At 33.5% G+C, this 23,010-nt stretch overlaps 2 protein-coding genes across 2 annotated transcripts; one reads left to right on the forward strand and one right to left on the reverse strand.

Moving 5' to 3' along the window:
- Nucleotides 1-2,111: 2,111 nt before the first annotated feature.
- LOC100161755 (mitogen-activated protein kinase kinase kinase 9) lies at nt 2,112-16,459 on the reverse strand (the record flags this gene model as incomplete). The annotated part of the gene is given in 14 exon segments (XM_029491461.1): nt 2,112-3,237; nt 6,038-6,125; nt 7,334-7,731; nt 8,273-8,336; nt 9,535-9,728; nt 10,175-10,284; nt 10,678-10,975; nt 12,849-13,049; nt 14,755-14,868; nt 14,938-15,199; nt 15,262-15,282; nt 15,360-15,535; nt 15,612-15,760; nt 16,279-16,459. Coding segments are annotated over 14 exon segments (2,504 nt in total), but the record flags the coding sequence as incomplete, so codon positions are not given.
- A 1,305-nt stretch (nt 16,460-17,764) lies between these two features.
- Nucleotides 17,765-22,983, forward strand: LOC100574903 (histone-lysine N-methyltransferase eggless). Its single transcript, XM_029491460.1, has 3 exons — nt 17,765-18,242; nt 18,421-19,551; nt 20,774-22,983. The coding sequence occupies exons 2-3, from the start codon at nt 18,602-18,604 to the stop codon at nt 22,716-22,718; spliced, it is 2,895 nt and encodes a 964-aa protein (XP_029347320.1). The 5' UTR covers nt 17,765-18,242; nt 18,421-18,601; the 3' UTR covers nt 22,719-22,983.
- The last annotated feature ends 27 nt before the right edge of the window (nt 22,984-23,010 follow it).

Raw genomic sequence — 23,010 nt, forward strand, 5'->3', positions numbered from 1 at the left:
TGTTTAAGGGGTTGTGCTTAGGCAATATTTTCGTTGCCTTCGATCGCTGCTCGTAAAATGCCTAGTGTGTACCTATACTTCCCACCAATCTCCCGCTTTTTACGTATTACGCACGTATCATTTTAGTCATTAGATGAAAATAATATTTAAAACCAAATTATGAACGTGAAATAGCTATAAAAGTATTACCTATTCCTAAAAATGTTGGCATTATCAAAGGTTAAATTTAAAAGATGTAACGATATTTGAATGGATAAACAAGATTACGTCGCATCGGCCCGAGCACTTTTTCAGTTTTAACAGATTCTTGACGAGAATAAAGAATTTTAAAATAATAATATGTTGTTCATTTTTAGTTTTTTTCAATTTTGTATAATAAATATATTAAATAAAATAATATAATATGCTACGACCGATGCATAGTAAACTTCTTTACCAAATCAAAAATCTTTCAATTTTAAAATCGAACCAGCGGCGGTTTTTAGGGGGGGGGGGTGAAGCGGGCGCTAGCCCCTTCCCCCTTGGATTTTTTTTGAGTCAACTGTTATCTTATGTACGTCATACTATTTTCACAATATAATATATAAAAACTTTTTTTTTATTTTTTTTTTTTATGATGGTGGGAGGAACCAAAAAAATTTAAAATAGCCCCCCCCCCCCCTTGATGTTTTATCAAAACCGCCACTGAATTGAACCACTGGAGTCGGTAAACCTAATTTATGTCAGTCGCTATTTGGTCGTTTTATGAAAAATTGATTGGTTTTAGAAATGGTCTTAACTGTAATATACGATTTATACATTTTGCTTGTATGACTAGCATACTGCATAATATTCCACCTTAAACAACTCAATAATAATAATTTTTATATGTGCCGGTCATTTATTAAGGAGTACAATTTAGGCAATTCAATTCACATGTTGTATCGGCTCTAAGTGGATGGTGCATGTGTGTGAGTAATTTTATTAAATCGATACTAGTGTGAGTGAGCTATAATAAGTACATGCGCAGATAAAGATATTTACGCACACGCATGCATAAGTCAGTGATTGACTTCGATGGGAATTATCGAAGCACTATTTTGATGAACAAAAATGATTTTACAAGAAAAACTATCGTTGATATGGAGGATTTTGGTCATATTTTTCTAATCTGAAAGATGAGTAGTTTTTGTAGGTTGGATCAAAGCTCGAATTAGTAGTAGTAGAAAAATGCGTTTGAAAAAGAACAAATATTGTGCATTATTCAAATGCAAATTCCAGCTTATATAATTAATTATAATTTTCAAAATCGGGCTTTGATCCGACCTACAAAATTTTCTCTACTTTTAAATAAAAATAAAAAAAATAAACGAAATCCGACTATTCTACAGGGCGTGAGAGATTTTCCTGTAAGACATGTTTTTGTGCCAAAAAACGCAGCGGCTTCGATCCCTTAGGTGAAAGCTGTGCCAGGAATTAAAATATCCTTTTATCTTAAGATAGAAGTTATCAATTGTAATCATAATTTTTGATGCGCGATAACATATAATTATTGCGGTCCGTTTCATTAAAATGAACGGTATTAATTGAAAATGTTTACATTTATTACACTTGAGTAGGTTGTCATAGCACCACCACGTGTTTCGTTTTTTTGCATTTACAATTTTATATAACTTAATAACTAATAAGTGTATATTTAGTGCACGCATATCATAGTTCTTATAAATAAATGTACGACGCTCGACTCCATTATTGATATAGGACTACATATGTCTTGTATGTAAATAGCTATAAATATGCAGACGTTAATAAACAACCTGAAACAATCGTTTCGGCGTTAATAGTTTTCTATTTTTCTTCTATTATTTAAATTGTTATGACCTATGACAATTGACAACATTATGTTATGTCCATGAGCATGATATGGAGCAGTCATATTTTGTTTCCTCTGTTCAACAGTTCTAGTTGAAGAGTTTAATTTTTTTTTTTAAATCTAGAGGTCTCCTAGATTATTTATCTAGATAAACTAAATCAAACATGATATTTAAGGATTGATCATCTCGTTTAGACTTTAGTAACAGACTTTTCAAATATATTATACATAATATAGATTTATTTTTATAGGCACTGTGAATATTATTATCAATGTTTATTATCTAATAAAATAATATAATAATAATGAAAAATAAAAATAATAATGGTAAAATCTAACTACGGTCTGCGGAACATTTTAACACTGATATCGTCGATAATATAAAATAAAAAATTGTATTTAACAGATGTCACGATTATCTAGGTAATATTATGTTTACTAAAACAAATCGCATTTAAATTTGTTTCAGCGTAGGTATACATATTATACAAAAACACATAAATGATAATATTTTATAATAAACATAAAAAATATATATAAAAAAAATATATCGGTCGTGAGGCCAGCAACGTACATACAAATCTTTAACAAAAATCAACTCGGTTCGAAGCGTCGATTACAAAAAAAATATACCAACACGGTGGCCGTTACATTGGACCAAAGATCTGACAGAAATCTTAATTCACTATGTAAAAAAATAAGATTGAACTCGTAAAAAAATCACAATATAAATTTTTATATCATAAATAAAGTCGTTATCATACGTACCTCCTATTATATAATAACGGAAAACGAGTTGACGATGATATATATATAATATATGTTATATGTATTATGTACCTATATTAGACGATAATGTCCGGTAGTCGAAACGAACACGTCGTACGAAAACTTATACTAATAATGAATAAATCAAAATATTATATAATAGATTATATGAAATGAAAAAAAAAATTATAAATTTAAAAAAAGTATATAAACTTAGATACGTATAAAAAAGAAAAAAAACGTTTACGCGATAGTGGATAAAATACTGTAGCTGACTGAATCAAATATTATAATAAATTAAACAATTATTTTGAACGTTATCAACGCTACAACATAACGATATTATGACTATTATTGTTTCTGTTGCGGTCACGCGATGAATTCTGAAACCGATGACGATCGTCTGGAATTGGGAGCCGACGACGACGTGGTCGCGGCTGCCTGCAGGGGGATCGTCGAGTCCTGGTGTTGCCCGTGGGTGGGCAGGTCCAGCAGCGTGACGGGCGAAAACCGGACTCGAGCCGTGGACAGAGAAGCCGCTGAGCTGTCCCTGGCCGACATGTAACTGCTGTCATCGCTAGTCAGGCTGTCTGGCGGTGTTGGATTGGTCGGCGACACTGCGGGTACATGAGGGCGAATCGTTATTTTGCGTAAAATATATATTTCATCACCCTAATCGGTGGGCGCGTACATCGGGAATGAGGCAATAGGCGGCCAGCAGGCCAAACAGGCCCGTGGAAAGGAAATAACTTTATCGCCAAGAATATTTTTTTTAAATGCTGTTTTCCGCACACAATAGATATTTGATCTATTTTTATGTTGTTTTTAGATGTATTTTGGCTCAGCATATAGATATAGGAAACTCCGTTCTCCAAAATGAATTTTTTAAAGAATAAATATCGTTCAAGATTAACTGATCTCCACCTTGAAAACACTCCACGCATTAGTTGTTCTCCAAGAGTATCAAATTTTAAAAAACTGATCAATATTATAATATTATATTGATTAATTTGCTTTAAATAGCTTAAACTGTATTTTTAACATAAAAATAAACACATTAGGTGTATTAACTAGGTACCACTATAGGTATCACTTTTATCTGAAATTTGAATTTTTTTTTCAAATTATCTGGGCAGCCATGGAATTTAATTGCCGACCCCTGGTTTAGAGGATCAAATCACCCACCACCAGAATATAATAGTTTGGAAAATGTGAATCCCAACCGGAAGAGGTTTTACTGATGATTAATACAGAGCGATTAAACATATGTCTCATATGCTGCAGTAGCGAATATAATGTATATATTATATTATTGTGGAAAAAAAAATTCAAAGAAAAAAACAATAATTTATTTAATGTATCGTTTTAGATAAAATATTATTTATAGATGAATGTACACAAACCAGTCAATATGTCAATCTTTTTTTTCAATAGTTGTGTAGTAAAATGTAATTATTGAAAGAGATATTCAGTAAAACAAGTATAAGATAGAATATATTATATAGTAGGTATTTTAAACACTATTCCTTGTGTCTCTGTCCAACGAGAGAACGTGCCAATTCTGCGCATTCCCCAGCGACATCCTAGTCTCGACAGGTTAGCCTGGGTGGCGTGCAGAACAACCAATTTTCGTCTTTTCGTGTTATTTCGCTGTTCAGAGTATTGTGAACGCTAGATAAAATTATAAATTATTCGACATCCGAATTTCTAAAAACTTGTGTCATTTTATATTATTTAATTAATTAATATTTATTAGTTTAATCATACCTATATAATAATGAAGATTATAACTTCGAATAAATTTGGTGACAAAATAATTTGGCTATAATTTATGTGGTTAAGCATACTTTAATTTTATATTTATAAAATATTATATTATAGCACAGTTTTATGTCATTGACATCGACTTTCTGAAGTGAATCTTTTTTATTGGGTTTTTTTCCATTATATTTTTTTGTTTTTAAGCTTTTTATTTCTATAGGTCTATTTTACCGGGTCCGCAGAGTCCTACCCCCACCTCCACGCGGTGCCGACTGGAAACGGAATTTCGATTCCGGCTAACGGGGGAGGCACAGAAGGCAAACTGTATAAAACCGTACACCGGCGGGTCAACACAAGCGACCAGAGAGGGCCAACATCGCCCTCCAACCACCGACAACAGACCGAAGGCTCGATGCGAAGGCAACCGGAAAGCGGGGAACGAACGGCGACAACACTCAGCGCCTCAGTACTATCATCCGAAACTGTCCCACAGCGGCCCTTCGTGCTCCGGGGCATTAGTAGGACACCCACAGCACGGTTGGTGTCACCGTCCGGGTGATCGCGATTGATAGGAAAGGGCGCTCGGGTCAGTCACCTCAAGTCTCCGTCGACCGGGCACCCGCCGCACCGAGCAGCACGCAGCTAACATCAGACGGAGGAAACAGAAGGAAAACTGTATAAAACCAAAACACCGGCAGGCAACAGACCAGCGAGGGCAAACATTGCCCCCACCCGACAAAAACAGCCGAAGGCGGACTGGGAGACGAGCGGAAAGCTGCTCCACACTGGCGCACCCACACCCCCAATCACCTCATCCCAAACTGTCCCACAGCGGCAGGAGTGCCCCGGGACACGAGTAGGACCCCACAGTACGGTTGGTCACCGTCCGGGTGATCGCGATTGAGAGTGAGAGGGGCTGCGGCCCAGCGCCAGTGGGCGCCGCAGACCGCAAGGCTCCCAGAAAGACGATACAAGGACAACGGGCAGAAGGAAAACTATGAAACCATCAACGGCGAGACGCGCATTCCACAAGATCCGAAGGAGAAGACGCGAGGTACGAGGTAAAGGCCGTCTGGCTATCAAGCCGGGCCCAGAAAACAGCAGAACGAGAAGACATGACTGGCGGGCAGCGAAGCCGGGTCGAGATTCTTACAAACGCAGACAGCAGGCCTTCAGCCAACAATGTATATTTCTTAACATGTAAAACTAATTTAAATGTGCGCCTTTAGAGGACAAAGAACATAGGTGTCAAAATTATTATTCATAAATTGTATGTCATGTAATGTATAATAAACTATGGCGGCGCCGCGGCGGTTATGCGAAAGCAATTCCCGCGACGTCGTCGGTTATAAACTGAGAAAAAAGGTCTATTTTACCGACCATAATATATCATATTATCACGGCCACAGTCAGTTAGTCATCCGTTTCCAAACCGGCCCAGGTATGAGGGCACGATCGAACCGGAATGTAACCGCGGAAAAATAGAAGACCCTATCACACCAGTTATATATAATATGTATAATGGTCGTGGTTCTATCACTTGTGTATTATTGTCACAACATGCCGGGAAAAATAGCAGAGCTAGGATGCTAGGCAAACGTTTGTTTTTTATTACACAGATATGTGAAATTTTAAATTTGTTGCAAATACACTTACCTCCTGGACTTGACGAACCAACGGCTGTTTGCCGACTGCCATACACAGATTTCTTCAGGCTGGACCGCAGTCTCGACGGCGTCCCGGGCTGTAAAAATATATCAACGATATGGTTATGCGCACAGACATCACTATTGTGTACCTTTATTCTGTCTCATAATATAAGAGTAACCGCAGGCAAAGGCGAAGCTTATGCGCGCCAAGTTTCGAGCCATCTACAGGATAGTTAGTTTATCATTCCGACAACCACCCACATATTGCCCATATATTCACCAAGATTAATAAGGTAGAACAATTTAAAACGTTGAAAACTAGAACTGACGAAAACCGATTCGATCGAGGGATGTTGTCTGACCAAATCGGTCTCCACCTGAGCTTACCCTTATACTATGTGTCGTGTAATAGCTATATATAAAAACACATATTTTGTTCTAAACAACGCAGAACGCTATACGCTATTATGCTCAACAACATGGCTGCAGCGGTACCATGAGATATTGATTACCTACCCGGCTACCCAAAATAACTGAATGATTACAATATTGTAAAACAAATTATTAACTATAAACAGTATAATATACCTGGGGTCCCCCACCTAATAACCAAAAGAAAGGTTCTTAACACTAGACTTCACCTATTCTCAACTCCAAGCTCTCGATCAACATCAAACTACTAATATACAAATCTATGCTAAAACCCATTTAGGCCAATGACATCCAGATATCCAAACATGGGGATATGCAAAGCCTTCCCAAATACGTACCATCTTGGTCTTCCAGTTAATCTCCCTTCGCCAAATAACATCTACACCGCGGTACGTCTCAAACCTTTCACAACACAAAGGCCTAAAAAAGTAATCATTCTATATTACAGCCAAAAACTATTACAAATAATTCCACATAAAATCATTCAACCACACTAGTGTCTAATCTAGCCAGTGAATCCATCCCAGATGGCCAGATAACCCCTACGTCGGTTAAAAAGACACTGGTGTAGTCGGGATATCTTGAATTCCGACCTGTATCAATTTAAAATAATAAACTTCTCTCCCCTCCCGTCCCTCTCAAATCAGAGGGTTTCCGCAATGGTGGCCTTACCTTTTCACGTTATTTCCATGTGGTTTAAATAATCTTAAGTTATGAAATATACTATTTTATAAAAAAAAAATACTCTTAGTATTTTTCACAACACCCCCCCCCCCTCTTAACTAGAAAAATAGTTCCTGCGACACTCGCATATAGGTAGGTACATTTTATGAAATATTAGTTGACCAATACTGATATTTAGGGTACGCACTTCCAACGTGGTAGGTCGGCTTAGGGTCTCGGCGGAATGCGGTTGCGATAGTCGTTCGTCGCTGGTGAAGTAATTTGAATAGTCGCCCGCCCGCCTTTGGTGTAAGTACGGAAGCGACGGCGAAATCGACGGTGCCCGCTGCGTATGATGCGAAACCGCCGAAGAAAATTCGGCGGGGTCCATGGTAAACGTTGGATTTCCACCACCGCACCGGTATCGACTTCGGCTAAACGACGGTGGATCGTCGACGCCGCCGACCGCATCGTTGTGATTGGCAGTCGGATTGTCGTACGCGTACAAGCCACCGTTTTCGTACTCGTACCCCGCACTGGTAACTCCACACCGGTCGTTAGACAGCTGGCGGTATCCACCACGGTCGCTGGACAACTGACGGTATCCTGTGCAATATAATATTGTAAATATAATATTAAATAATATATTATGTAGGAATAATATAATATAGTAAAAAATACTATAATATAATAATAAGGGATTTAATAAAAAAAAAAATATATTATATTATAACCGTATAAGAAAACAGTCCGTCGTCGAGGAGCACATTCAATCGGAGTATTGACGGTCAAAACAACTAATAAGTAGGTATGCACAAAAAAATCTAACTCTACATTTTAGGTTACCTATCAATCAAACATAATAATATACATATAAAAGTAATTAATATTAATATTAGTGTTATATTATTATTTTTAGTCTATCTTTCATCCATAAAAAAATGTTGTAATATTTTATATAGATGAGCAAATTAAGTTTTTTTTTTAAATGTTATGGTCACGATGTTTTATATAAATTTGATGTTAATATTATCGTGTAATATCATGCATATGATCGACGATCAAAGAAAAACGCCTTTAGAAATTATTATCACAGTTGAGCTAATAATAAAATGTATTTTATTGTTATAGACTTATATGAACTTACCGGTATGAGACGCGAAGTCTGTTTGCTGGTAATAATCGCTAGACGTGGTGCCGTAAAAAGAATGCTAAAGAAAACACGAAAATCAGGTTATATACAATAATGAATAAAGTACGATAACAAAAAAAACTGTAACTGAGATTTTGAATAAATTACAATGTAATTATATTAAAATATAATGCTACAAATTATATAGCTTAAAGTTTATGTTTTTACTTTTTTATTTTAATATAATTGAATCGTCTTTTTCATGTAAGAAATATTTCTATAAGTTAAAAATTCTAACAATAATTTACTATAAATTATATGAATTGAGCCTTGAGGTACTAGAATAATTGTTTGTTGAAGGGGAAGTCTAAATATTTTTATCAAACCCTCCCACCGAAAACCATATACACGGAAAAGAATCCCACAAACGCAACTTGCCAATAGAATGTACAATTCAAGGATGACTAATTATTTTTTTTTACAAAAATAATAAAACTCAAAAAATCAATAAACCTACATTATTAAGTGTAAAAAAGGTGGACAAGTGGTAACTGCTGCTTTGTTACGCAGTAGTAGTCGAGCATGTCATTGTAATGGATGTGTTATATTTGAATTCAATACATCATTGGATACGAAAAACGATTCTGAGCAGAGACATTGTGTCATGCGAGTATACTTGCAGTATAAATAATCAAATTTAATAAAAATCGAAAATATCTCATGGCTATGAATAGCGTAATTTTCCGGTGACTTTTTTTTTGATAAAGGTAGAAAAACTTGTTCAGAATCTTCTATGTTCTATCTTCTATGTCTAATGTTAGCTTCTTTAAGAAGATAAAAACTTATGAATTTCTAACTGAAAAATAATTTACACAATTTGAAAATGTTCTCAATATACATGGAAAATGATAATATATATTATATTAGGTGAAAATGTATGATGTCGAAAATTGGAGGACTTGTATAATACCCCAAATGTTGACGACAGACAGAAAAAAAAATATATCATTGTAAATACAATACCTATACATTCGTTCACTATACGCTCAGAATCTAAATAATCTATAAATATGCTGAATAATATTGAATCTTACAGTGGCAGAAAAATCGTTCACTCTCGTTAATTTGCATAAAATTAACAAACAATACACGACACAAATAATCTAAAAATCTCCCTCCATCTTCTCGGAAACTTTAACGCCTCGATGAAAATCAAATACGCCCATGCTACTATATAGTCAACCCCAGATCAAAGGGTATCAACAGTATACACTCACGTGGCTTTTCTCGTCGGCGCAACCGACCACGCTGCTCGACTTCCTCCGAGGCGGCGGTCTGGATTTCCGCCGGGAACGACTCAACCGGTGTTGCGGGCTGTCGGTAAACCGCAAAGGTTTGGCGTCAGAACTCTGCGGTAACGGTACGCGAAAATGCTTCGACGAAGGGCCGTGGTACGTGTTGTGTTTGTGCGCTGGAAACGAGAAAAGATAAATCAAAGACATGAATCGAGACATGAGACTGAACATACAAACAGCTGACTATCAGTCAAACACGACAACGTGCAATCAAGGAAAACTACTCAAACCGTCGTTTTTTGTAAGTTGTATTTTTTTTTAGTGTAATATTTTAGTGTTATAAGAAATAAATTGACTGAGTAAAAACTAAATAGTCAATCTTCAACTTTTTTGTAATATTATCGTATTATATATTTTGAATATTATTATTCTCTAAGTAAAATGAATGTATTGATTTTTGTACAAGTTTTTCATTCACCAACTTGCATTGACCGATCGGTTGTCATTGCCACGCAAGACGCAACAGGACTCTGATGGCGACAGTGGATACGACAAAAACTTGAACTTTGAGAAAAACGAAACACAGTAATCGACGTACGCATCTATCATAAATCATACTCACGGCGGCCGGAAGAATTGTGTTGGCAAAAATTTAAGTCCGACGTAGAGGTTGTGGTGTTGGCAGTGTCGGTGGAAGTCTGCTGCATACCGGGCGTGTGCGCTGCATTACGACTAAAAAGTAAAATAAATTTACAGTTAATAGGTGCCAATCAATCATCAACACCTCTTTTATATATCCGTAAACGATTAATGGCTAATCGCGACCACAAGTAAACCATTGAGCGACCAATTTGTATGGTGATCACTTCACTCGGAGGAGCGATCGCCGCGAATGGATTTTCAGCGGTTTACTCGCAATTTTGGAAGAAGATTTCCGACCAAAGTGTGCCACACATTCTGGGATCGGAAATTCGACACAACCACAAAGGTAGAAATTCTATACTGCACTTGCAACACCCCAATTACGTTACTGGTCGGTATTATCGTCGACGCGAAATTTTACCACCAGTTAATTAACAAATATATTATTATATTATGTTATTAAAAATTCGTCTGTCGTCTTACCCAGAAGAGATGCACGTCCTGACGTCCGCGCCGCCCAACGCAAAACCTGCCAACATGGACGCGGCTGCTCGCATGACACTCTCCAACAGCGGCGTGGTCTTGTGATTGGTCGATGCCGCAGCAGCCGTCGACGACGAAGGTTTCGACGACACGGTCGTCGTCGACCCAACACCGTCTCCCGGGGTGCTCGTCCGGTGACGATCGGACGACCGCGGTCGCTGAGTCCGTAGCCGATCGTCGTCATTTCCGTCGTCGTCCGGCCAACAGTAAGTCGCGGACATTGGTGGGCCACCGTAGTCTACGAGGAGAAAATGACAAAAAGAAAAATGATATAATTCGAAGATACAATAATTAGGTATGATAACAATAATAATATCGTTATGACTTGTGGTTTGTGAGGATCGCCGGATGCGTCGCCGATGGTTAAATAGTATTTTCGTTAGTAATTGTGTTTATTATTGTTATTATTGTTGTTGGTTATAGAAATTAGTACACAAAGCCGTTAGTCGAGGTCACCGAACGAGAACATTTTTTTTGTAAATTTGCAAAGAGTAATTTTGTCGAATATTTTCTTAATTACCGATGTTTTTTTTTGAAATCAGAAAATTACGCATCGAATCCAGATTAATTTATGAGGTAATATCTCGTGGTTAGTGATAGTGGATAGGTACAAAACAAATACCGATATGTCTTACAATCGAAAGTAAAATTTGAAATCAAATAGAAATATGGTAGATCCATACCGTAGCCATGGTTGGCACTGCGCTGCCGAAATATGAATAAAATTAACACAATGCTGTCATAAAGTAACATTTAGTAAGTATTCTAGTTTTTGTAAGACTAAAGACAATAATAAGTGTCCCCTCCAAAATTTTCTGCGTACAGCACTGAGTAAATATTCGAAATCTCTATAATATATTCTAAAAAACGGTATAGGTATCTAAAATATTATGCTGTAATATTCTTATATTACTGTTAAATGTTTGGCTGGCTTGGAGAGAAACAATTGTATTAATATTTGTATTTTGTTAAACATTTGTTAAGATAAATTAAGATTATTGATTAAAAAGTATATAGGTATTCTGTTCACACATGCTTACCAAATAAACTGTAGTGAATAGTAATTATCAACGAAATGAAACATGCACAATCTACAAACAATGCTCTAAACTATTGCGCATATCAATCTAACTAGAATACAATACAATATTATACTAATCCGTACCAAAGAACAAGGCTAAACAATAATTTGAGTCGATAGCAACAATAGTTTCGTTTATACTTACCCCGTATAATAATAGGTGTATAAACATAACAATAATATCATAATAACCTAATTCATTTTGATGAAAGTTTGAAATAATTACTTGCTAAGACTTAATTCACTGAACATTTTTTATTAATTCATTTTGCATATTCCCAGTATAAATATTATACACAAATAGTAATCTAAATAATTATTTATAAAAATATCAATGATAAATTTTGAAAATTTGTCAAAAAATAAATTTCTTAAAACTAATTTAAAAAAAAATCACTACGATAAAGGTTAAAATTAAAACAACTCTAAGTAAATCGGAGCAAAATTTTTGTTGGGGTAAAGTGTGTTTGTGTGTGTGTGTGTATGTGCCTAATATCTCGGGCAATAGGTACAAATTAAAATAATAATAATAAAAATAATTATAATAATAATAATAAATAATAATAATAACAGCCATTGGCTTAAGTCTAAAGATATACAGAATACATTTTTGTGATGTGCAAACTGGAATGTGTGCTCTTTAAATCTTCAAAAGATATGAAGTTTAAATAATAAAAATAAACAATTCAACAGTCAAGCAGTGCTTAAAGCACAATAGTATTATAAGCTTCATTTTTAAATAAAATTAATAATAATAATAAATTTGTAACAAATTAATAACAATTTTTATATAAAAAAAAAGGCCTTAGAACCAGAACCGTTAAGTTTTTGATCATTTATAAATATATATATATTATATTATATGTGAATATAATATATATTATTTTGTTTCTACTGTATTCCACCACCGAGAAATGATTTGTGTAAAGGGGTTAAAAGGTTATTATAGTATGTAGGGGATGCAAAAATGAAAATTATAGACTTATGGTCTCGGCATCATCATCATCATCATCATCCTTGTCACGGGTACCTATTTCTTGTAAAGCCGCGAAGTTTGAGCGAACCGATAACTGATGTTTCTCTAGGTTGGGTGCTGATCGAGACCATCCTTTAAAAGATGTTGTGGCTGTTGATGACGGATATGATGGACTCCCACAGATAATCTGTACGCGCTCACGTTGATGAAACGTACTTGGGCCCCACGTTTTGCCCTTGACTCCGTCTGCTGGCACTGAAATCATTTATATAGAGGAATACGAGCATAGTGGACCGGCCATATATATCGACTATAGCAGAGAGATTTCACATATTTTTAAGCTTTGTTAAACATCACAAAACAACTCAACTTAACATTTTCCACTATACACAAAAATATTTTCCGAGTAAATTTTTAAAATCTTTCTTTTTGAAACAAAAACAAATAGTAGTTTTAATTTCTCAATTGAAATTAGCATAAAATATAATTTTATTATCTTTTGCTAAAGTATATCAAATAATCAAATATCTAATAAATAAACAAAATTCCTTTACATTGGAAAACGTCTTCAAGAAAACACAGACATAAAAAGCAAATCCTTAAAATGCTTAGAACAAAATAGCAAACAAAAATCTGTATGCAGAATATCATAAATTTACAAATTTTTCCATAATTGAATTAAAAATAAATTATATTACCATTCAAAACTTTTAATTTTAATTCATTCTACTTTAGTTTCTAGAAAATGGTGTACGAAATAAATAATACAAAACAAAAATTAAATTTTTCCTAATACTACAGATAAATACATATTACATTTAAATTAAACTTCACCACATAAAATCAATTCAAATTTATTGACCAACACTGGGTACTCACAAAACAGCCAAAAACATTGATGAACATTCATAAGTAATCATGAACATACCTCGTAATAGAATTGAGAAAAATTTCTTTTTGGTAATTTACTAGATGTATATTTGTCTTCAAAATCAAAGAATCTATAGAGTAATCATCAGTTATCAGTTGTTAGACATGCACAAATTGATCTCATAATATCTGTGTTAAAACCGAGTTTTCAACATTTATAATAAATGCGAAAAACGCATGACACCTTCATTTGCACAATTTCAGCTTCCCTGCAATAGTGTAATATTTAAACACAAGTATTCTGATATAATATTCAATTTGTTACTTTAAACACATCCAATAAATCAGTTATTGTATCATAATAATAAAAAAGAATGTTTAAATTAAACTTTTTATTTCCTTTGGTGCTCAAACACAAAACCTTTCAGTTTTTCCTCAAAAGCTCAAAATCAACTCAACTCAATACTTGTAAGCTTACAGTAAAGATGACCTATGTGAACAGTAAACAATGATTTAAAGAGTATAGTAAAAATATTAAAAAAAAACAACTAACTTTGTAATTGAGCTATGTTTCATACTCATAGTTTACATTAATTATTTTAATTGTGTATTTCTCTTTTTAACACTCAATACCAAATTAGTAGCTTGAAACTATAAAAGGGAATGTAATATACATTTTACAAAAGTTATTAATTATTTTTAAAATACCATTTTGTAATATTTTATTGATGAAACACATCTAATAACTAAAAATAAAGAAGAATAGGCACATACAAAGATTTCATGTTGGTTTGCATTTAAACAAAATGTATACAAATTTAAAAAAAAAAAATCAACAATATATTAATATAGTTGAAGAAAATATTTTTGCCTACTACCAAGTCAGGCAACTATAAATACATAGTGAAGATTTTTCACAAAATCTTTTGAGTTATATAGTAAAATCCATCAGGCCCTTAAAGAATTTACTAGAGTAAATATCTAAACAAACTTTATATATAGGCACATAGTCTAACATTTTGATATACAAGCAATACTCCTACTTCTATCTAATCATAGAAACACGAAACGCAGACATGTTTATACTCACGTGCAATAGCTCTCAGTCTAGGAATATTTGGGGAACCAGGAGGGCTGTTTGGACCAGATGCATCACGATTTTTCCTGTCGCTGGTGTGCTGCACAGTTATTGTGTGTCGAAAATCTTCAGGAAACAAACAAATTTTGAATTAACATCCAAACTTTTAATTTTCAGTGCAATAAAATATATTACCAGATGGAGAACTAATAGGCAACTGGTTTGGTTCTTTTTTTAACATCTTTAAAATGTTGGACTTTTTGAAATGTCCACGGCGTTTGTTGGGAGTAGGTATTGCTGGCGATGCTTGTTGCTGTTGCATTATGATATTTAGTTCCCATTTGAGCAATTCCATTTCACGTGCTTCTAAGTCACGTTCTCTCTGTTTTAAGTGTTTTTCAGCAATCTGTTGTTGTACCTGAGCTCGGCTTAATTCTTCTTCGCGACACCGTAATTCCTAAGCACAAAATAACATGATGTCAAATAAATAAAATTAACATTCAACATACATCAACTTACTTCTTCTTTAGATTTAAAAGCCTTAAGTATGCATTGAAAAGAAAATAGTATAATGTATCATTTATAAAGTATAATTTTTTGTCAAGTTATTATCTTACTTTTTCTTTCATTCGTAGTCCATCAAGTACTTGTTCAATTTCTACTTTCCAAACATCTTGCAAGGTATGAAAAGATTCATGTGGTGTTTGAGTAAAAGCAGAGTGTACAATATCATCCAATGATGTTAATATATCTTCAAAACTAGGCCTCATGTGAGAGTCAGAATGCCAACAAGCTAAGTAACGATAAAATTAATAAGAAACCACAGTACACCAAGTTAATAGTCAATATTAATAAATCTTTGTGAATACCCTCCATGAGTTCTCTGAATGGTTGTGGACAAGTGGAAGGTATTGGTAAAGTAAGTTTGTTCACTGCCACTCCGTAAGCAACAGCAAGTACATCAATTCCTTTGTACGGCATTTCACCAGTAAGTAGTTCCCACAGTAAAACACCATAGCTATGATAAAAATTAGTTATAAGTTAAATTTGAAATTTTTATAATATTAATTATAAAGTCATTAATTATTTTAATTGAAATAATTAGGATACATTAGAACTAGAGTTAAATATAATTTTTTAACTATCGTTCTGCATATCTATAATATATAAACTTCAATAGGAAATGCAATAAAACATGCCAAAACAAACATTTTGTTCATTTAAGGGATAGATTCCTATAAAATGGTTGACAAACATATAGTTAGGTTAAAGTCATTAAACATACAACAACAAAATTTATAATTTGATCAACAAAATGTGCACTGCCACAAACGTGTGATTAAATTTTTTAAATAAATATAAAAATTGACCGTTAAAAATAAAGAAAATTGTCTTTATTTTTTTTTAATTTCCTATTATCGAATCAATAAAAAACAACATGTAAAATGACATAATATATACTCTTTACATACATATTCAGTGTTGATATTTATTCATATTTCATTAAAATATATTTGAATATTAATTTCTCCAAACCTCCAAACGTCGCTAGCTTTTGAGAATATTGATTTTTTTATAACCTCCGGTGCCATCCAAGCATATGTTCCAGCAGCAGACATTCTAGTTGTTTTGTAAACTTCCCTGGCAAGACCAAAGTCTGTGATTTTTAATGTCTTGAATTGTAGATCGTTGTTTTCAATTGTTTCATTCAAAAGCACTGAAAATGTAAATTTAAAATAGTTTATTTTTGATGAAAAACATTTCACAAAATATTGAGCAGAATATTTTCATAAAATAATTGATTATTTACAACCATTATAATATATTCTTTGTTTACATCTAATTTCTAGTATGTATGGGGAAATGTGGGAGAACCAAGTACCTAGGTTAGTAACTATTAAAACTCATGTTTCAGATAGTTTAGTTAATAGACTGACCACTAACCTCCCTTATTTTCTGACAAACCGTAATCAAATCCAACATTGCATGGTATAATATGAATAAAATTAAAAATTGATATTTTTTTATTTTTAGAAGAAAATATACAATCTATATCATAGACATAATAAGTATATGTGCGATAGGGAGAGAAACAAATAGGGTGATACTTAAGTTTGAGGAAAGAAGCCACCCACTGATGACACTTTTGTCTTGGTTTAATTAAATGCGAGTTAAGTTATATGTTAGTATTTATATAATATATTATATATTTAGTTATGACTTATATGTAATTATTTAAAGTAATAAATCTCTGCACCATTTACGTTTAAGTCGCCTTGGAGGGCTACCTGGGATTGTGAGGGATGATAAGTTTTTAATGAGTGGATTTGAATGAAAGGATAGACAGTTATGAAATAAAAATTGATATAAAATTTTTTTGTGCAACTCGCATTGTAATCTATTCAATATACTTAGCCCAGTTAAAACTTTACATGCCTGATTTACATTGTAGTAGCCCCCTCCCCCCTGTGCCTATTACAATATTATGACCGCATCTGCCACTGGACAATGAAAATACATGGGGAAATACTTTTATGTAAAACGTATAAACATAATAATATACAAGCTAGTTTATATATCGTTGCTTGAAAATCAACACCTCAGCTTTATATACATTGCAGCAGAGAAAAACCCTAAGTTACTTTGTAGGCGATAGTAACTTTTATAATTATTTTTACATTTTTACTTTAAAGTTTAATTAAGTAGTTTTGTAGTAAACTTAACTGCAAGACAACAAAACACAAAATAAATAAATCGACCAAAATATTTTAAATAGTTGTGATAATTTAGAGATCATAGTGTGTCATCATGATTCATGAATCAAGTGTTAAAAAAAAAAAAAAATATAGTTAATTCATAAAATACATTAGTACAAAGTTTAAACTACAACACAAGCTTTCCCCGACATAGAATCGCAAAAAAACAGTGCCTATCTCAACAAATTATTTAAAAACCTTATTATATTTATGAATCAATTCACTTAAAAATTAAAATATAAAATTAATAAATTATGTCAAGTTTCTTCAATAATTATTTACGGACAAAACTAAAAATATTACGATGAAACACATATTTTATAAAAGCTCGCCTGATTTCATCTTGCGGATATCTGAAACGGAGCAATTTTTACGGAGACAGGTGGTGTCGTATCAAGATTTTAAATGATATTATTATGTCTCGTGCTGTAATTTTTTCGATTAGTCCGTCACTATTATAGTATCCGGACATTTATCGACTTATCGTAAGTCCAAGTTGATCCCGCGCGAAATTTTGAATAAAACAGTGTTGCTAACTCAATTTTACCAAAATGTGAGCAAAGTGGCATCGCACTGTTGCTTCATAATATCAGTTTTCACAATGATTCGGCAATATTCCTCTGTCCGTGATAAGGAGACGACGCCGCCGCTCGAGTTGTAGTCGAGTCTCGATTTATTTCATACATTTGACAACGGTCGACGACGACGTCGCCGGCGTGCCGATCTCCCGGCTTATTCTTTTGAGTTTTTTTTTTTCAATTGTTTGCCGGACAAACATTGAGTGATTTTTGTTATTTTTCAACGGATAACGATCACCGTTATAACTATGTGCCGAGTGCTCTCCGACGTATTGTTTTGAGTTTTTTTTTTAAAACGTTTTCTCGACAAAATTCGTGCCGATCTCCCGGCTTATTCTTTTGAGTTTTTTTTTTTCAATTGTTTGCCGGACAAACATTGAGTGATTTTTGTTATTTTTCAACGGTTAACGATCACCGTTATAACTATGTGCCGAGTGCTCTCCGACGTATTGTTTTGAGTTTTTTTTTTAAAACGTTTTCCCGACAAAATTCGTTTGCATATTAAGTCGGTGTTGTAATACCGACATGTCCGACCAAAGGAGGAGGTGCATCAATGATAATTGCACGTCGAAACCAAAAAGTAAGCTGCACCCCGCCAACAAATCTATGTGCAACTATTATAATGTCCCGCACACGCCATATAGACGCGTGTGTGGGGCCTGTTTGCAGAAATCTATCATATATTTTGATAGGATCGGCAGGCGGTTTAAAAACGGAAAATGTATACTCGACGACCAATATCCGATAAAACTAACCAGTATAATTGATTTATCAGACTCTGATGACGGCAATGCCGCCAACAACGATGCAGAGCCATCAACAGAAAACCTCAACGACCCGCAGATAGCTAAATTGAGAACATTAATAAACACAACCTTGAAGGATACTGTTGGGCAATTATACAAAAAACAAGAAGAATTATGCCAAAGCTATTTGATGTCTGAAAAAGCCAAAATAGAGGCTGAAAATGAAAAATTAAACAATTTAACACAGCAGGTAGATCTGGCAATCGGACAACTATACAACAACTTATACAAGTTTGATAGTCAAAGGAGGTTTGAGTATGACAAAGAGATAAGTATTGTTGAAGACTTGAATAACACTGATGAAGACACTGTATTATCTATGACGTTACCTAGATTGCTGGATGATATACCCAAAGAATGCAAACCAATAAGACATTTATTAAAATTGGGAGACAGAGTGTATGGGATGAAACATTCACAAATGCGGCCGTGGTTTGAGGCAACTATTACATGTGAATTTATTGACAAAATATATTGTGTTAAATTTGACGATGAAACAGAAAAAGTTTTGAATTATAAAAATTTAGCATACATAGATGCTGCAAGCCAAGCACAGTATCCAGTAGGCAGTAGAGTGATTGCCAAATTCCAAGATGTAGACATTAAATTGACGGATAAATTCTATGTAGGAATAATTGCAGAACCACCAAAATTACTCAACAATTTCAGGTATGTTTAATACATTTTAATAAATGATTTAGGTAGGTATATCCTGTCCAGCGAGAGAAAGCGCCGATTCAGCACATACCCCCGCGTCGCCATGCTACCGAAACCGGTTCCCCAATGGCAGAGTGTTGCGTGGGGGAACTAGTTTTGGTCGGTGCGCAGTGCGTTCTCTCACTGAATAGAGTAGTTAATTTCATGGTAAATGGACATTTCTCCCCCAGACTGTTTTCGGTCTAGTAGGACATTTCCCCTCCTTTTTTTTTAAAAGTTTATTATTGACTAATAATATAGGTACCTAATATTATTTATTAAGTATCTTATATAAAATTATTCTTTTTAAATAAAATATTTAAAAGTTTTTATTTTCATAAATATAATAAAATATAAATGTATATGTTTGATCAACTGAACTACTTGAAACAAAAAAAATTTTAAATAAATAAGTATAAAATATAATTAATCATTATTGTGATTAGTCAGCACCGAAAGATGAACTAACATAATATTATATTCAAATTACTGACCATTTGTTAAACTTGATAATAGACAAACTCCGGGACAAACTATAAACAAAAAAAAATTGTTTATACCTACCTAGATTAGAACTTATCTCTTTCCAAATGTTTTAATAACTAAGTTAATTTATCCATTTGTTATCTAAGTTATGTACATCATTATACATTTTGCATATTAAATTATATAGGTAAATATAAGAATTATATCAGTAAACATTTTTAAATAAAATATCTACCCATGTATTTATAGGAAGTCGTGAAATGTTAGTCTCTGTTGCCAGGTTTTTAATATGAAAAATAGGTTTATATGGTCCAATGCTAGATATGTATCCATAATAATGTCTGGCATGTCATAGAACCTAAAATTTAAATTGAGCAAAATAGAGGTACCTATATCCACTTTAAAAAATGTTTAAAAACATTAAAAAACTCACAAATAGTTTTAAAAGAAACTTATAATATTAGGTATTAGGTAATTTATTTTTATTTAGTTTATCATATTGCCCAAATAAATTTTTTTATTATTATTGTTATTATTATTAGGAGATACCTACGTAATCCCGTTATTTAAAGAAAAAAAATTGTACTGCTCATTTTAATGTCATACTGTTTAAAAGCAGACGAAGAGCAGCTTAACAATTTTCTCAAATAACTAGCCTATAATATATTAATCACAGCTTATAATAAAACACTTTTTTGATCTGCCTTAGGTACATGATATTCTTTGATGATGGATATGTACAGTATGTATGCCATAAGAATATTCGCCTCATGTGTGGTGAGTCACCAGATGTAAGCGACGATGTACATGAAAATATTCGAGAATTTATAAAGGAGTATTTACAAAAATATCCAGAACGGCTTATGGTGAAGTTTAAGAAAAAACAAGTAGTACGCGTAGAGTTAAACAACGTTTGGCGTCTAGCCAAAGTGAAAAACTTAGATGCATCGTTAGTACAGTTAAAATTTCTTGATATCAAGTTCGAACGCACAGAATGGATATATCGAGGTTCAAACAGGTTAGGCCCAATACAAGATAAATTATGTAGTAACAATCAAGATAAGCGTGTACGTGGTACGGTGTTGACTGATGTTAATAGGTTATTAAATCGACCATATATTGAAATAGATAACATGACTGAAAATGAAAAAAGTGTTGACATTGACAACAGTGACAATACTCAAAATCCTCAAGAAAATAATGGTGTAATTAAATTAATTCAAATACCAGCAAATTGTCCAAAACCGCATCCTTACAAGCACCATGAGTGTTCTCATTTTTGTATGTTATGGGTTCACTATGACTACAGTCAAACAAAATATATGAATGTTTTAAACATCCCATTACACTATGGATTTATGAGGTCTGTATTAACAGACGAAAAGTTAAAATTAAAAAAAGTAATATATACCACGCCTTGCGGGCGTAATATAGATAATGAAAACGAAATGTACAATTACTTGAAACTGACAAGTTATAATAACAACCAAATGCCAATGGACCTATTTAATTTTGATTGTTTGGTGAATCCGCTATCTTTGTTGAGCGTACCAGAAGTGTTTATTCGTGTACAAGACATATCTTATGAGATGGAGTTTAAACCAATTAGCGTTTTTAACAGTTTGAATGATTTAGTGCCAGACCACATAAAGTATATAACAGAACGTAAAATTGGCCCTGGCGTTAATTTGAATATAGACTCCAAATTTTTATGTGGATGCGATTGTATTGATGATTGCGAAGACAAAAATAAATGTTCTTGTTGGCAACTTACTTATATGGGTCCAAAAACTTATCCCGCTATTTTCAAAGACCATGACGACATTGGCTACAGTTTCAAACGGCTACACAAACAAGTAATCACGGGTATTTTTGAATGTAATGCCAGTTGTAAATGTAAGAAAACTTGTTTAAATCGTGTTGTTCAGGAACCACTGAAGACGTCACTGCAACTGTTTTTAACTGAAAAAAAAGGCTGGGGGGTGAGAACGCTCGCTGATATTCCCAAAGGTAGTTTTGTTTGTACATATCTTGGGGTGGTTCGCACAGAGAAAGATGCTGATAGTGATTTTCCGTTAAACTGGGGCGAATATCTGGCAGATTTGGATTTTCTCGAGAAAGTTGAAGGGATCAAAGATGGATATGAAAGTTATGTGGTCCAGTCTGAAGATGAAAGTGAAGATCATACTAGTTCATCTGATGACGAAGAGTTTAATCCTAGTTGGGCAATCAAGAATAAAATGAATATAATTGAATCTAGAATGTTGCTAAGGAAGAATTTACAAGATACAAATACAAAAATTGATGGAAAACATAAACTGTCTAAGTTAAATACTCAACAAAAGGATGTAAGTAAAAACACATCTTTGCTAAGGTACCTAGATAGAGACTGTGGCATCTACACGTTGGATGCTAAGGTTAGTGGGAACATAGGTCGCTATTTTAATCATTCTTGTGACCCAAACATATTTATACAAAATGTTTTTATCGATACACATGACCTTAGATTTCCATGGGTATCATACTTTGCACTATCAAATATTCCAGCAGGAACCGAACTATCATGGGATTATAATTATATGATTGGCAGCGTGAAAAACAAAAGACTTATGTGCCACTGTGAGTCAAAAAATTGCAAGGGCAGACTATTATAATTTGTATTTATAATCAATACTTTTGTAATTATTAATTAATTGTTTTTTAATTATTTTTGCTTAGAGACAACCAAATATGTTGTACTTACAATGATTTACCTATGTTTGTGAATAATATTATTGTGTAAAAAGAATGAAATATTTTACTTTTAATTTTTCCGAGTTCAATATGTTGAAGTCCAACAGATCAGTATAGTTTCATCTTACATACTATTATTTTCAAATGTTATTAGAAGACTTGTAATATATTTTTTAGTTAAGTGTTCTAGATGTCCTTTATTTAAAGACAATA

The sequence above is a fragment of the Acyrthosiphon pisum genome, chromosome A3 (assembly GCF_005508785.2).
Source record: "Acyrthosiphon pisum isolate AL4f chromosome A3, pea_aphid_22Mar2018_4r6ur, whole genome shotgun sequence".
In the NCBI taxonomy this organism is placed as follows: Eukaryota; Metazoa; Arthropoda; class Insecta; order Hemiptera; family Aphididae; genus Acyrthosiphon; species Acyrthosiphon pisum.

Excerpts from the sequence above, each read along its gene's own strand:
- LOC100574903 (XM_029491460.1), top strand. The coding sequence starts at position 18,602 with ATGTCCGACCAAAGGAGGAGGTGCATCAATGATAATTGCACGTCGAAA. Across the intron at positions 19,552-20,773 it reads AAATTACTCAACAATTTCAG|GTACATGATATTCTTTGATG; the intron begins GTATGTTTAATA and ends GATCTGCCTTAG.